At 47.5% G+C, this 17,320-nt stretch overlaps 1 protein-coding gene across 1 annotated transcript in view; it reads left to right on the top strand.

The window, feature by feature from the left end:
• Positions 1-17,320, top strand: part of LOC149360634 (complement factor B-like) — a 135,790-nt gene that overhangs the window by 55,319 nt on the left and 63,151 nt on the right. Inside the window, exons 11-12 of the mRNA XM_089572422.1 lie at positions 7,026-7,158; positions 13,316-13,429. Of these exons, the coding sequence (XP_089428548.1) occupies positions 7,026-7,158; positions 13,316-13,429 (247 nt within the window). The remainder of the gene's footprint in view (positions 1-7,025; positions 7,159-13,315; positions 13,430-17,320) is intronic.

A 17,320-nucleotide genomic window follows, 5' to 3' on the forward strand; every position in this document is an offset into this window, starting at 1 on the left:
ATCTCCTAACCGAGGTTACGCCGTGCGTGGACGCTCCCCCAGCCCCCGAAGGTTAAACTGAATAAAGCAGCCTCTGGAGGTGAGGTTGCTTCTAAGCGCAATGACAAAGATCCTCCATCGACGATTACTCAAGACCATACCTCGACTACGACGACAACACCGACGACGACAACACCGACGACGACGACGCGGCCAGACTTGAAGCTTTTACCGCTGCCCAGTGAAGTAACGTCGGAGTACGCCCACCGCAGCCCCACTACTCGACGAAGCCGAGATCGGACACCGAAGACAACGTACAATACGAGAACGCGAACAAGTGATCTTGAAGTTACGGTCGACGGTCACGCGGTTACTGCCTTGGTCGACACGGGAGCTGACTACTCAGTCATGAGCGGGCCACTCGCTGTCCGACTCAGGAAAGTGACAACAACTTGGGATGGCCCGCTGATCCGCACCGCAGGTGGTAACCTTATTACGCCGTCAAGACGCTGCACCGCGAGAGTTACCGTAAATGGGCGAACCTATGCTACAACCTTCCTGGTCCTACAGAACTTCTCGCGAGACGTGATTTTAGGAATGGACTTCCTGAATGAACATCGGGCGATCATCGACCTTCGATCCAAGTCGATCAAGCTTTCCACGGACAAAGCCATATCTGCAGCGACGACAGCGACTCATCGCGTTGCCTTAAACGTCCTTGACGAAGTACTGAGCGTGCCGCCCCGATCAAGTGTCTTCGTCTGCATAGGTACTGGAGACGTCGAAACTGCCGAAGGCGTCGTCGAGGGGAACACCCAGTTACTCCTTGATCGAGGACTGGGCGTCGCAAGGGGAGTCGCCCAAATTCGAAATGGCCAAGCCCAGGTGCTGCTAACCAACTTCACCGAAGAATACCGGCATCTAAACAAAGGTACGACGATCGCTTTCTTCGATGAGCTGGCAGACATCAGAGGCATATTTGCCCTACCCGACCAACCCGTAGAAGCATCTGACCAAGGCCATCAACCAACGTTTGATATCAACCCAGCATTACCACGGAGCAGACAAGACCAAATACGCAGTCTTCTTCAAAAGTACAGCGATTGCTTCTCATCAGCATCGAATGTGCGAAGAACCCGGCTTGCCAAGCACCGCATTGTCACAGACGAACACGCCCGACCACTGCGACAGAGCCCCTACCGCGTATCGCCGCTAGAACGCCAAGCTATTCGCAAGCAAGTTGAGGAAATGCTACGTGACGACGTCATCCAGCCATCAAGGAGCCCATGGGCAGCACCAGTTGTCCTAGTGAAAAAGAAAGACGGCACCCTTCGCTTCTGCGTCGATTACCGCCCCCTGAACAGCATTACGAAGAAGGATGTCTACCCTCTCCCCCGCATCGACGACACACTGGATCGGCTATGCAACGCTAAGTACTTCTCATCGATGGACCTGAAGAGCGGCTACTGGCAAATTGAAGTCGACGAAAGAGATCGCGAGAAGACTGCGCTCATCACGCCAGACGGACTCTTCGAGTTCAAGGTGATGCCATTCGGCCTCTGCTCTGCACCAGCGACGTTCCAGCGAGTAATGGATACGTTGCTCGCAGGCTTGAAGTGGCAGATTTGCCTCGTCTACTTAGATGACGTTGTTGTCTTCTCCTCAAACTTTGAAGACCACCTCAGAAGGCTTCGGATAGTACTGGAAACAATCAAGTCTTCAGGCCTGACACTGAAACCAGAGAAGTGCCACTTCGCCTACGAGGAGCTGCTGTTCCTTGGTCACGTCGTAAGCAAGGATGGAGTTCGCCCAGACCCCCAGAAGACGGCTGCGATCGCAGAGTTTCCACAGCCTAATGACAAGAAAGCTATACGCAGATTCCTTGGATTGTGCAGTTATTACCGGCGATTCGTCACGAACTTTTCGCGCATCGCTGAACCTTTGACCCAACTTACCAAGGCTGACGTGACTTTTAAATGGGAAAAGCCGCAAGAGGAAGCTTTCAACGAGCTGAAGCGCCGCTTACAGTCCCCTCCAGTGCTCGGGCACTTTGATGAAAACGCCGAAACCGAAGTTCATACCGATGCAAGCAGTGTGGGCTTAGGAGCGGTCCTCGTTCAGAAAAATGGCAGACAGGAGAAAGTTATCGCGTACGCTAGCCGTTCACTGTCGCGAGCCGAAGCCAACTATTCGACGACAGAGAAAGAATGTCTCGCCATTATTTGGGCCACGTCAAAATTTCGCCCCTACCTATACGGACGACCATTCAAGGTTGTAAGCGATCACCATGCTCTCTGCTGGCTGGCCAATTTGAAAGATCCCTCTGGCCGCCTTGCTCGTTGGAGCCTGCGTCTTCAAGAATTCGACATAACTGTAGTCTACAAATCTGGCCGCAAACATTCCGATGCAGACTGCCTATCGCGAGCCCCCGTAGACGCAGCACCGGAAGAAGAAGACGACGATGCTTTCCTAGGACCTGTAAGCGACAGCAGTTTCGCGCAGCAGCAGCGCTCGGATCCTGAGTTGCAAAGCTTAGTTGATTATTTGAAAGGCAAGACCGCATCGCCTCCCCGGGGGTTCAAGCGCCAACTTTCGTCCTTCGTCCTTCACAATAATGTCCTCCTGAAGAAGAACTTCGCGCCGAACAGGACAGTGCATCTTCTTGTCGTGCCCAAAAATCTCAGGCAAGAAATTATGCAGGCATAATTGGCCACGGCTAGCTACCGACGTTTCCCATTACGTGAAAACATGCCGTGAGTGTCAGCGACGCAAGACGCCTCCGACTAGACCAGCCGGACTCCTGAACCCCATACCACCGCCAACTAAGCCCTTTCAGCAAATAGGGATGGACCTCCTCGGCCCCTTTCCGACCTCTTCATCAGGAAACAAGTGGATCATCGTGGCCACCGACTACATGACCCGCTACGCCGAAGCAAAAGCGTTGCCTAGTGGTACCGCAACAGAAGTCGCAAAATTTTTTGTCGAACAAATTCTCCTGCGACACGGCGCCCCGGAAGTGCTCATCACAGACAGAGGAACGGCGTTTACAGCGGAGCTGACGCAAGCCATTTTAAACTACAGCCAGACAAGCCATCGGAGGACCACTGCCTATCATCCACAAACCAACGGACTCACAGAGCGTCTGAATAAGACCATCGCAGACATGCTCTCCATGTACATCGACGCCGAACACAAGACATGGGACTCCATTCTGCCCTACGTGATCTTCGCTTATAATACTGCCGTCCAGGAGACAACCAGGTTTACCCCATTCCAGCTGGTATACGGCAGGAAGCCCACGACAACACTCGACGCAATGCTCCCGCACGTTTCCGACGAAGACAACCTCGACGTCGCCGCCTACCTTCATCGCGCCGAGGAAGCCCGAAGACTTGCGCGGCTTCGCATTCAAGACCAGCAGCACACCGATGCCCGACGCTACAATCTGCGCCGACGAGACACGCATTACAAGCCAGGTGATCGGGTTTGGATATGGACGCCAGTTCGCCGCCGTGGATTGAGCGAAAAGTTGCTGCGACGCTACTTTGGCCCGTACAAGGTTCTCCGTCGCATCGGTGACCTCGACTATGAAGTCATCCCCGACGGCACGACAGCATCTCAGCGACGCCGCACACGCCCGGAAGTCGTACATGTCGTACGCGTGAAGCCATATTATGAACGCTAAAGGACTGGAAGTTTTCATTGTCCGTGTTTATTCTCATTTTAAAGCATCGAGACGATGCTTCTTTGGAAGGGGGGTAATGCCACGTATCATTGCAGTATTTGTTCGTTCACGCTCAAGGCAGCAGGAAAGGGTCGTTATCACTTTTGTTCGTGACGCGAGAAGCGACCAGACTAATCACGATTGTTCGCAGCCATGAAAGGCTGCATCTAGGTTTTTCCGGATTACCGTAGAAGATCTTGACCTGTTATCTGGAAGTTTCCTTGCCGGCTTTAAATTGAGCGATGCCGCGAGCGGCGGGCATTCGTAGTTCGACGACCGCCGAGCACGCCTATTGCTTACGCCGCCGCCGAGTGATTCAGTTCTTTTGAGGGCGCAAGTCAGCCCAAATAAAGAGCTTCGTTTACAAGTCTTTCTGGTGTCTTCCTGACCGCTGGACTGCCGTCACAACAACGTGACAATATCAATGAGGCATTTCTCGGAAATAAAAGGCCACGTAAAAAGGACTTCCGACTTAGCGGCTGATGAGAGCGCGTGTTTGTTGTGCTCGTTCTGCTGCGTGGAACCACAAGGCCAGCGGCAACGCACAACGGATCTCAGTGCGCCTGCCCCGGAAGGTGACGAGAGCGAGAGACTGCAGCCGATCGTGTCACTGTTCGGATTACGAAGAGACAATCGCCAGCTCCGCGGAGTTGCGCGTAACCCTCGAGGTGGCGCTCCGGTCGCTGCTTCCGGTTCCCCCTTAAGGAAGACTTTCTCCTCGCCAAGCCGATGGTGTCCTGACGAACGATGATGCACATGGTCAGCCGTGTCTAAAACAAAGGGGGGGGGGGGGGGGCAGGTTTCCCACAAAGCCAATGACTAAGACGGAAAGAAGACGGCCTTTAATAGTCATGCCAGAATATTTATCCGGGTTGAAGTTTGTCTCTTGTACTAGGCCCCACTGCGACGTTTATGCGAGCTACAAACACGGTGCGCGCAGGCCTAAGTGACAGACTGGCCTGACACGCCTTGACAACGATGTGTTATTTTCTCAGAACTTCGCAGAGGGACAGAAGCGGGTTACAGTATTATCGGAAGATATTCGGCCTTCATGACAGGCACTGCGGGTGGAGAAGCACTGAAGGAGGATCATTTCTTCGGAAGCTCTATACGCAAGAAAGCCCTACGCTGTGACCGAAGTAGATTGCTGCTATCATGCTATTCGCGCCGCCTTCCAAAGAAAAAAAGAACTGCCTGTCAGTTGCTGGTAGTACGCGCCAGTTACATGCGCTTTGTGAAGAACTTTGTGAGAAGAAAGCAGGTGCCATGCTTTTGACACCTGCAAAATGAACACGTTGTGTCGAAGACACGAAAAATCGACACCTCGATAGAATATAAATGCGGCTTCCAAGCACAAATAGTTCTTGTCCACTTTGATGAAGACGCTAAGCATGTGGTGCATACTGAGGCCAGGAGCTTCAGCCAAACTTTATTCTTGAAATACTGGCGGCCTACAAAGCCTTATTGCTTATGAGAGCCGCTTTTTGTAAAATGCAGCCCGTTGGAACTGAAGCACGTAGATAAAGTACGGTGGGGTAATGTCGGCAACATTAAATTTCTACGCTTACTTATAGGCAAGATCCTTCAGGTTTTTCTGCAGTCATTAGGAAATGTGTTCGATTACAGGTTTGAAGATCCCGCCTGCTCACCCCGCTCACTGGACGGGAGATGTGCGGATATATTGATGCTTGCAGCGAAATCTTACAATATGTGAAAAAATTCCGCTCATAAATTCTTTCCCGTTGAAAAATGCTTTTGCCCAGGATTGCTGAGTATGTTGCTGTCACGGACGCGACAGATTGCAAATCGGTTTACAAGGAGTGTAAAGAGGTGAAAGAGAACTTAGCCAGAATTGTAGTCCGGAATAATTCGTTCACTTGCGGCCAGGAAAAAAGCCACGCAATAGAGAAGGGTGTTGGACTAAAAATAATGCAATTAAACGCCTGTGCTGTGGCTTTTAAACCGTGCTTGTCTATTACATTGCTTTTCCTTCGCTACGGGTCACAGCCGCATTTAGTTTGGAGGACGCCCGAAAACGGAGACGAAAGGATTAGGGCATAAACTGTATTTCGATGGGAAAATACCGAGCAAACTCTTGCGTTGTTTCTGGGTTTGTGTCAGATGAAATATATAAAGAAAAATAAATATTTTATTACTGGGAGTCGAACACCCGGCGGCGCGAACAGGTAAGCTTCGCTGGTCACTGCGCATGAGCGCCAGGCTATGTCCGTATTTTTTTTTTACAGCATGGTGTTTATTACACGCGTTTGTATAGAGCAAAGAGCTATGGAGTCGACCACGCCTCGTGTTAAGCAGCATCACACTATCACGCGGTGCACTGAACGTAGTGTTCTTCATCAGCTAACACTACTATAAGGCTAATATTCGCGCTTTGAGCTATATGTCGGTCGTTCAGCCCGAGGACATCATCATCATCATCATGTCGGTCGTGAGAGACAGATGCTCGGTGCACGAGTTGGCGCAGACAACGATGTGTCAGGAGACCGGCACTGGAGCATAGGTCGTCTGCGTACACTGTGTAAGCTGGCATTTACGAATGGAAAAGTTGGACACGCGCAAAACTGACCCCCTGGGTAAGCTGACACCTCATTGCCGCATTCAGGTACGTGGCGGTGGTCTGCACAAGCAAACAACTGTACTTTCGCACAATATTTCGTGCTTAGTAATGCTATACCGCCGGCCATTTTTTTCTGATATATTGGTTTGCATTGTTTGCGAACGCCGTAATTTGGCGTGATCTCAAGTTTAGATGCCAGTAGATATTTACGCGTGGTATCGGTCTGTTTCGCAAAAATCGCTAAGTTTTGGTTGCAAAGGAGAATTCAGAGAACCCGTTGTCACTTTCGGAGGCCTTACAGAAATTATTGGGCCAAAAATTCTGTTATGACATCTTTTTATAAGAAAAATGGATGCACTGCCCACGCAAAATTCTTGTTTAAAGCCAGTGCCTCAATCTGCCCGCTCTGTTGTTTACTGTCCTCAGTTGAATGTCATATCTAATGGCGATTACGCGTCGCCAGCTTCTTCACAAACGTAGACGTTGATGGAAATCACTTTCTAACAGGTTGACGTAAAAGAGAGACGATTTACTGGAACTATCATTCCTTATGACCAGCATTAACCTTTCCGAAACATAATCGTTTCTGTCAGTGATTTTCACTAGAATCCGCTGATTCAAAATTACGCTGCTCCTTGTTCTCAACAAGAAAATGTCACTATATTACTTTATTAAAAACATGGGAGAAGGGAGTAGCGTGGTTGCCTTTATTTCAGTGTGTGCTTGCTTCTCTATTTTCATCAGGTGAAGGTGACAGAACAAGGTCATCGTGTTGGGGCTATCGTCTTCTCGAAGGATGCGAGCTTGGAAATAGACCCCACCGAAGTCTCCAATGAAGCTTTTGTGCTTCAAAGGCTCGGAAGCATAAACTACACAAGTAAGGGGGCCATATTTTAGAAACCGTATTGTACCATGCGCAGTAGCTTTTGTGCACAGTCTTTATGCTTTCCATTGTTCGTCTTTAAGAAAAAATTCCCAAAACCGTTCGATGCGCACCTTTCGTTTGTACTATACGCACAACTCACCAAAACGGAACCAGAATGATTGATAAAATTAATAGCGAAGTTAAAGCCGAGCGAATGAGTGAAATTATATACAAAGATGTATGCATGGAATTAATGTAGATCACTTGCAATTTCGGCACATGCCCACTTGCTGCCATAAATCTGAATAAACGGCGGCAATATATGCTTTCTGGTAAATTCATAGCAAGGGTTCCGATTTTTCCCAATATAATGGCTCTTTCTTACTGACATTTGTAGTAAAGATATAAGAACCTCCCGAGAACTTTCGGTATTACACATATCGTAGAAGACCAAAAATTCGTGTCTATTCAAGCGTTGGCGTCCCGCAACGTCAAAAAGAATTTTCGATGCACCAAGGCCGCTCGACAGGAACCAATTGGGTGGCGGGTATGATTATAGGATGAATTTCTTTACGGCTACTTGAAAGAATTATTTGGCCAATAGTTGTTTTCTGTTTAATTCCTTCCGCGGCTTAATAAGAAAACACAATTGCACCGTTGCGTATTAGTGTGGCATAACACTGCAGAATAGACGCCACCAACCGATTGAGTGCACTACACAAACCTGCCCACTTTAGCACGAGTGCTAAATAATCGCAGCGCGACAGGAGCGAATTCTTATTGGCAGAAAACTGCTTCTCGGCCCTGGGATCAGGCGCGTGCACAAAGCACGAACGTTACACGAACGTTGTCTTGAAAACGAGGTAGACAGTACAGCTCGCCTCCCTAAACTTTTTCACTGTTTACCACTTCACAGAGCGTGCATAAGTTTTGGATTGTGCCACCCAATTAGCCAAAACCGCCGGTGTGATATTCGAGTGTCGAAGCGCTTCTGACACAGCTCCAGTGGAAATATGGCTGCGCCGAGAGAGCTAAATTTAAAACAAGTCTATAGGGCCCACTGTGAGATGCACAATCGTACACTCGTGTGGGTACGCCCGGGCCCCATCAAAGAAGGGTTGCTCGCGCCTTAATATCGTCTAGATCTTGGCTGGCTTGTACCTTCATTCCCGAAATCGGAAATGTCTGTTATCCGTACGCGCACAACACAGAGCCTCTAAAGAAAGAAGGTAGCCTAAAAGCGTTCAAGGGGAAATTAATCAGTTCCAAAACCATGGGTATGAACTTAAAGACAAACGGGACAATGCCATTCCCAATATAGATAAGATTACCGAAGGATTCTACGAAGATCTTTAAAAATGACATATTATTCAGAACGTTAATAAGGAAGACAGAGATTTCTGAAAATTGGACATGCCTTGCGTAACAAAAGAGGAAGTGAAGAAAGCCTTCCATAAAATGCAAACGGAGAAATAGTCTAGGAAGGATAAGGTAACTGCAAATTTTTTGCAGGGAGAGTGGAGAGACTGCGCTAGAAAAACTTATAACCCTGTGTACGCGGTGCTTCATTACTTGGCGAGCACCGGGGTTCTAGTTCAATGCTAACATGTTGTTTCACTAAAACGCCGACACCAATGTATTAAAAATTAAACAAATCAATTTACTATGTGTTGTTTCATCATCATCACCATCACTCATTATGTATTGTCCCTTAAAGGCCCTGGGTTGGGCATTACACAAAGGGGGGGGGGGGGGGGGGTAACGAGTAATGTATGCACGTGGCCATCTAACTGTACAGGGAAATAAAAAGTATAGAGGCAAAATAACGTGATGTATTTGTGTAGAACCGTGGGTAATGATAGTACAATACGAAAGAAAGACGAAAAAAACACCCATGCCATTCATTTCCGCATATGTGTATAAGACATCCAATGCAAAGTCTTATATGCATAATTCTTACAAAGAGGAGAAAAAGAACATACAAGGAAAAGCAGAAAATACCACATATACATGGGCTGATACTTCACAGATAATAAGATTATTTGGCATTCTGGGTTTTTTGCGCAAAAGACACGACACAAAACAAACGAGGTAGACAGGACAAGCGCTTACTAACAACTCAGGTGTTTATTGACGGAACATTTGCTTAAATACAGCATCAACTGCCGAGAACCTGCTGAAAAAACCAGCCGGCATACCCGTTCAAATTGACCGGAAGAAAGTGGCGGTTATTCCGTACATTCACGGAATCTGGCATAATATTAAGAAGATCGGTGCTAGGGCTGGTGTTAGAGTGGTTTTTAACGCTCCAGAAAAACTCTCCAGGATTTGCAGGAGAGTGAATGCGGAGGATGCGGCCGTCGCTTGTTCGAAGCGGCACCAGCAGCGATTCGTGGCCTGTAAAAAGAGCGTTGTGTACTCGATACCGCTTGCCTCTGGTAAGCAGTACATTGGCCAAACTGGCAGGTACCTTAATGAAAGGTTGAGGGAGCACGCAAGAGATGTCAAGAACAAGTCAGGTAGCAAAATGATTGACCATATTCGGAATTGCCGCAACTGCACTCCCGCGATCGAAAAAACGTCAGTACTGCGCCGGTGCAAGACACAACTTGGCAGAGAGATAATTGAGGCTAATGAGAAAAGAAAATCGGGTAACTCGTGTGTCAGCAATCCTTGAATTTTGCTCTCAAAAAAAGAAATCAGTTATCTTGCGCAGAATTAGAGCTCGAAACATGCATTCACTCGTGCGATGATGGGATCTGTGCTGATCTGATATATATGTATGCGAATTCTCTTCTCTCCCTCTTCATGTTTGATAAGAGCAGCTGGTGTATTTAAGCAAATGTTCCGTCAATAAACACCTGAGTTGTTAGTAAGCGCTTGTCCTGTTTACCTCGTTTCTTTTGTGTCGTGTCTTTTGCGCAAAAAACCCAAAATGCTTAGGCACCAACTAGCCTGCAAAAACATACTCGCAGATTATTGGGCAAAGTGAGCTGGTGTTAGCTGCTTGAATTTAGAGTTTTCACATTCATTGACTATTGATTCAGGAATTGAGTTCCATTCTTCAATGGCCAACGGTAAGAACGACTTATTAAATGCGTTTGACGAACCAGGTATGCCCTGCACGCTCATAGAATTTAAAAGGCGACGTGATGTTCGTACAGGTGGTGCTAAAAGGAAGGTTCCTAGGTCAAGGTGATTATAATATAGATTATGAAATAGGCACAGCCGGGAAATCTTCCTTTGATGAGCTAATGAGCCAGGGCTAATGGATGATTTAATGGCACTAACGTTATCCCGTTCATCATATTCGGAACAGATGAGGCAAGCCGCACGATCCTGGATCCTTTCAAGCGATTCAGTTAGGTATTGCTAGTAAGGGCTCCATATTGCGCTGGAATATTCGTTTCGGTCTAACGAACACCTCGTAGGCGAGTTTTTTAATGCAACCAGGAGATAGAGAAAGGTAGCGTTTAATGAAAGCAAGCGTTTTGGATGTCTCTGTCATTAATTTCGCGATGTGTTCAGACCAGTTGAGTTTGTTGGGGATAACAACACCTAAGTATCGGTACGATTCAACACTTGAAATGGCACTGGAGTTTAACAAGTATGAATAGTTGAAGGTGGAACCCTTTCGGGATATTTGCATACTCTTGCATTTGGCAAAGTGGAGTTTTGGGCCAGTTGGTGGTTCATGATTTGCAGGTTGGCTTAGCGCGAGACAAAAGAGCACAAGAGATGGAAACCCGACGAGCTCCAACTTGCAACTGAAAGAAACGGAAGCAGAATTACGAGCTCGAGGGACTGAACGCGCATGCTTATGCCAACCACTGTTTAAGACGAGGGGGCAGGATAGAAACAATTTGAACCAATATAATGTGGGGCTAAAGGACCAGACAAAATTGCACGGAAAGTAACAGGAAGCGCCTCATATACCTTCATGCAGCAAAACTAATGAGATTACGCAGCATTTAGAAACATAGATTCCTTTCGCAACAGAACAATACACGCCTCACTCACGCACTTATCGCTTCCTAACCTATGAATAAATGACGCCTCAAGAAGTGCCCTTGCAAGTGGTCCTTTAGAACGGCCAAGAAATTTAGTTTTCTAAAAAAGTGGGTCACATTTGCACCGCAAGCAATGCTTACGCAGGTTATTAGAATGAGACCATTTAAAAGAGGCAGCGTGTGTCCCTTGTTCTTGGAGATGAGCTTTCCTCGCCTAAAAAATGCGCTGTGTTCAAAGCTATTTCCAATGGGCAAGGCATCGCGCTTAACGGGAAATGGCATTCCGTGGACTCCCTGGTAGCGCTGCAACACGCTGTCGCGTTCCGCTCCTTAAGGCGAAGCTTAAGCGTGTTCCAAGTTTTCATATGGTTATGGAATAGATTCCAAGAGGGGGCATGCATAGCACAGCTCATAGATTTCGAGGGTCGTCAGATGAAATTGTGAAGTTTCATGGGAGGAAGCGGCCACCTGAAACAAAACAGGGTAAATTGGAGCTATGTATATAAATATAATAGGTTTAAGTTTTGCAGTGCTGCATTCTGGCTGATGTAGATGATGACCGCAAATTATGTGCCTGCTATCAGTCTGTATGTCCTGATAAATTGAGTGCAAAAACAGCACTGGCAAGGTGCTTTAGGTGTCGGCTGGATGGGACGGTACAAGCTAAAATCATCGAGTTTCCCTTTTCTTCCTAGCTCAAGGAATACGGTGTAAAGCCGGGGAAGCGGGATAAAATATTTATTTTAAGTTCTTAGACTTGTGCTTTATGCCGTTTTAAGAAACATGTTAAAGAAGTTTTCCTTTTTTTTCAGAATCCCTTTTCACTTGTAGAATGTGCTCTTTAAATAAGTCGTTAAAGTTGCCTCTGAATCTTTCTCTGTGTGCTTTGCCGGTGCTCGTACTGCATTGTCTGAACAAGTGTCAACTTCTGGGAGGGGGGGGGGAAGGGGGGGATGGCGCTTTGTCAGGCATCTCACTGCCTTTTCGCCATTCTCCCAGACACTTGTACCTGTATAAATAAACTTCTTATCTATCTTATCTTACATTGACTTGAGCTTCCTGCTGGCCAGCGTAGTGATCTGTTGGTTTGGAGCAGCTGTACACTTTCCTTGGCATCTCATTGCCTTAGGAAAACGTGTAGATTAGTTAGTGGGAAATTCCATTCATTACAACTCACCATAGTCGCAGTGTGCGGAAGGTGTACGGTCATTGTTGTTAAGCGGCAGCTGCGGATCTTCTAGGCTGATTTCGTAAAAACTGAAGGCGAATTACGCGGCATCTGTGAGCGGCGCGCCGTGGCATAGTGACGCTTTTGTGGTGACTGACTGAACATATCACTAGCTGCACCACTACCCACACCTAAGTATCTTGCATTTGATAAATTTTGTGCGAGAAATTCGCGGCGAACCCTACCTATCACTTTGTGAGCGGAGGTCGTAATGTAAGAGATGCCATGGCATCCTTCAGTAATAAGTTACAAATTATAATGTGTAGCCTCACTCCCGTCAGCGTGGTAGTGTTTAAGAGAGTGACCATAGTGGGTGTTTTTGAAAATAACCTAGAATTGATATTTCGATTTTGCTGAGTCGGTTTTTCGTAACACCAATTATATTTTCCCGCTTTCTAGTGACTATAAGTAGTAGGTACAGGGTCGGTGAAAAGATCTCAGGCGGCAGGGTCTGCTTTTGAGGCATGCAAGGGTGCAGTTTCTACACCCCGAAGCTCACGATATCTGTACAGTGTAGGGGAAGCATGATTCTCACCTCTAATAACCTTGGTAGATTTGCAGCTTTCTTAAGTGCCCGTCTATAACGCTTAAAATCAGACCCCATGGCCTGGGAGCTTTCGACCAAACCTGTACCTGTTCTTTGGATATGCATCCTTCAACGCGCTTGTTCTGCTCCAGTGACAGCAAAAACTTCGTAGTCTTCCGCCCACGTTGAACATAGAGGCAAAATTATGACAGACCTTAAGAAAACAAGTTAAACAGCTCGGTTTAAGCGACCGTATATGAATGTTTATTTATACTATACTGGCGGCCGTGTACTTCGAGCACATTTAGCGTGAGCAATCTTCAGAGCTCCAGACGTGTGGTACTACAACTTTATAAAGGGCATAAAAGGAATGTTTTCTAGCTGATTAAGCTTTCCTTTTTCCAGGTGGCGGGACGTCCATCAAAAAGGGCCTGAAAGAATTGACGACTAGCGTCTCAAACGTCAAGGGCCGCATGAAAGATCCAAAAGCAAAGTTTGCTGCATTTCTAATCTCAGACGGTAAGTATTTCTAAATAGTAAGTGATATTCGGGCTAAAGAAATTGTGCAAGTTTAAGCACAAAAAGTGCGCGTATATCTCATATTAGACACCGTGATATCATTGAGCCATAAGCTAAAGTCAGTGTTAGAATAAAATTGTTTCCTGTTACACTGTGCCGCGACTAGTTTACCTCGCCAAATATATATACGTGCTAAAACGTGTAAAGCTGCACTGAGAGAAGCCGCATAGAGAAATATAGCCAGTATGTGGTCAATCACGCAAGACAGTCATAAAATGGCACTATTAAGAACACGTGAATGGAAACGGAATTCCATTTAGGCGAAGCGGAAAAACGCCCTTACACTCTAAAATTTCAGTGAAGGTTGATGCACTTTATGTGGGTAAAATGAATTCACAGCACTTCGCTACGGCAAGATTTGAGACCTCACGTTGTCTTATGCGTTAACACGATTAGCTGCTGCCTAGTCGAGGGGATTCGACAACACAAGATCTAGGCGGTATTTAACGGTCGAGCGATAACGTGTGGACAGTGGCTCGGTTTATATTTCGATGTCGCCATCTTGTCGGCCGTGATCAATTAATATTGATTATCGATTTTGTTTCTAATCTGAGGCCGGATTTCGGGGGTGGCCCGGCCAAAATTTTTACTATGCCCTAGACCAAATCTGGAGGTTGTCATCGTGTCCGGCACGCTCAGTTATGGTTGCAAATTGATACTGGTCCAGAACGGGTATGGCCAAATTTCGAGGGTGGGTCTAAATTTAACATGAGAATCAGTGGGAAAGAACGTATTTGCGTTACGAAGCAGACACCCCTGAGCGGGAAATGCCGCCGGATGGAGAAAATAGAACTTCTCTGCACTATGCTCTGTAATGCACAGTGCGATAGTGTGGTGGAGTTTAACACGACGGGGGGTTCGTCTGGGGCGATCGCGTAGCGCCACAACCCAGACCTAAGCTTATCATGCTACAGTGTAACAGCAGGGGACTAAAACGGAAGAGGGAAACATTACTACAATACATAGCCTATAATGCCCACTCGCCGCAAATAATAGCCCTGCGAGAACTGAATATGGAGGCTAAGATCAGAGGATACTCAACACATCAAACAAATCCCTCGACATGCATCTTGGGCCAAAAATAATGCACGGCAACCACTGTAGAACTTAATCTAGACGGCGACATTGAATATGCCTTCATAAAGCTACTACCACAGCACAGAAACAGCAAGGGCGCCTACATACTCAATATATATATATATATATATATATATATATATATATATATATATATATATATATATATATATATATATGTAGCTCCCTATGGGTTACATGAAGGAAGATGTGAAAGGCAGAAAACTAGCCTCCGCCATCGCTGACATGGTCCTGACCCTACTCACGGCCCTGCAGCACCCGACGCGAGTCGGAACCAGCATAACACGGGATACTTACCCCGACCTCACGCTCGTCCGCAATGCCCGCAGCTATGAGTGTCTCAGTGAGGGAGAAACAATAGTCAGTGATCACTACGTGTTGCAGACCATCTTCGAAAGCAACAAGTGCAGCAAACCACGAGGGCAAGCTAGAATTGCAGAGTGGGAGACATTCAGGAAGGACGCAAAACTAGCAACACCGGAACAAATAACCAGTTACGAAGATTGGGTGGCCTCCATTCTCGACTTCAAAGAGAAGCTCACAAATCTCTCGCCACCACGGAGGACCACCCAGCTGTTGACAACCACCTTCTACATCTCTGTGAAGCCAGACGTGGTCTTATAAAGCGGCGAGAAAGCAAAGGCACAATCGGAAACTCAGAATTCGATTAGCCAAGCTTACTATTCAAGCGGAAAAATAGGCATGGGACCTCGCTCGCACCAACTGGCTAACAAAGTGCGAATCCCTCAAAGACCACCTAGACACTAAGGCCACGTGGAACCTTCTGAGATGCCTAATTGACCCTCCGAAAGCGACGAGTGAACAACACAAAAATTTGCATCGAGCCCTACACAGCTTTCAAGGCACGGATCACGGACTCGTGGATGAACTCACGCGTCGCTATATCTGCACCGCGAGAGACCCACAACCCTACAATAAGGAGCACCGGGGGGAACCGAACGAAAACCTAGACAGAGACATCACTTTTGGAGGAAATCATTGCAGCTCTAGCGGATATGAGCCGAGGCATAGCCCTGGTTAAAGACAGAATTACGGTCGGACTTCTGGCAAACCTCGGCATAGAGCTTATGCAGCAACTTACGGATTATGTAAACGAATGCTGGCGCACCGGCACATTCCACAAGCATAGAAAACAGCCAATGTACACTTTATCCCGAAGCCCGGCAAGGAAGTTAGCATCGAAAACCTGCGCCCCATATCTCTCACGTCCTGCGCAGGCAAACTCATGGAAAAGGCAGTCCACACCCGTCTCTCCAAATATCTTGAGGACAACGAGGTATTGCCACACACGATGTTTGAGCTCAGGGCACACTTGTCCACCCATGACGTGCTTCTGCAAATCAAACGCGAAGTCATTGATCCGCACGCACAAACAGTAACCGAGCGCTTTTACCACTCGACCTCAAGGGAGCGTTTGACAACGTCAAACACTCCACAATCCTCAACAACCTCCAAAGCACAAACTGCGGCCACCGAGTCTATTCGCACATCTGCGATTTCCTTATGGAAAAAACCGTCAGCATCAGCACCGGCACAAAACAAACAACGCAAATGAAGTTGGGCACGAGAGGCACTCCGTAAGGCTGTAAGGCGTAAGGCGTAACGTAAGGCTGTTCACTGCGGTGTTTTGGTGAACGGCTGCGGCCGTATACCAACCCCCATGGTGTGGGCCGGTGGCGTCCACGTAAAATACTCCGCGTTTGTTTCCATAGTAGAGTGCCAAGGCTCCCGCCCGCGCGAGGCGTCGGCCACTATGGTCGTCTCGTGTCATGTTGGCCGGAAGAGGGCTTACGTGCAGGGCCTATCTCCAGATTTCACGGATGCGCACGCGCTCTGTCGTCCGCGTTGGATGGTGGAGGTGAAGTCGGGCAAGCAGGCGGCGACCCGACGGCGTCTTCGAGAGTCTTGTGTAGTGGTTTGTCAAGTGTGCTTCTCGGAGCTCTGCGAAGGTGTTGACTATCCCCAGACCCAGGAGGCGCTGGTTGGAAGTGGTGACCGGGAGGTTGAGAAAATCTTACGGAGAACCACCTCAAGGGCTTTGTCGTCAAATTTGCGATGGTGTAAGTAAGGAGCCGAGCACAAGACTAGACTGGGTGGTAGCGTTCCGTGGACTCCCTGGCAAGGCTACATCATGCTGTCATGGTCCACCCCTTAAGGGGAAGCTTAAGCGTCATTAATTAGCAGTTAATTAGTATTTATCCATTAATAGGTAATTAGCCATTAATTAGTGATTTGCCATTACTCAGTAATTGCTCATTATTTATGTTTGACGTCATCCAGTGGGGACGTCACCAGTGTCACAGAGGCAGTCAAAGTGGTGCGGAAAACGCTTTCGCCTCTACGCGCTTTAGATAGTCATAGCGGGCCCTCAATTTTTTTAAGAGAGGAAACCTGAGTAATTCTCTCACATCTCGGTGGGCACCCGAACCCCGCCTTTAGGAAAGGGAGGTAGGTTGGAGTGAAAGAAGAGAGAGAGAAGTGCCCTAATGAAGGAAACGAAAACTGCATTTGAGGAAAGGAAGTTGCAGTAACTGTCTCACACATCCCAGTGTACACACGCAGCCCCGATTACAGGTCATCGGTTGGAATTCCTGCCGCAACCTAAGTTAACTAGGGAGTTTATGCTGCTCGAATGGCTGTATGGTATTACACCTTTTATACCGGTCATGCTTTACTGTTTCCAAAGTGCAAGTTTCCAAAGTGCCGGCTGAG

This window comes from Amblyomma mixtum, chromosome 2, assembly GCF_055824585.1.
Source record: "Amblyomma mixtum isolate Tamu chromosome 2, ASM5582458v1, whole genome shotgun sequence".
In the NCBI taxonomy this organism is placed as follows: Eukaryota; Metazoa; Arthropoda; class Arachnida; order Ixodida; family Ixodidae; genus Amblyomma; species Amblyomma mixtum.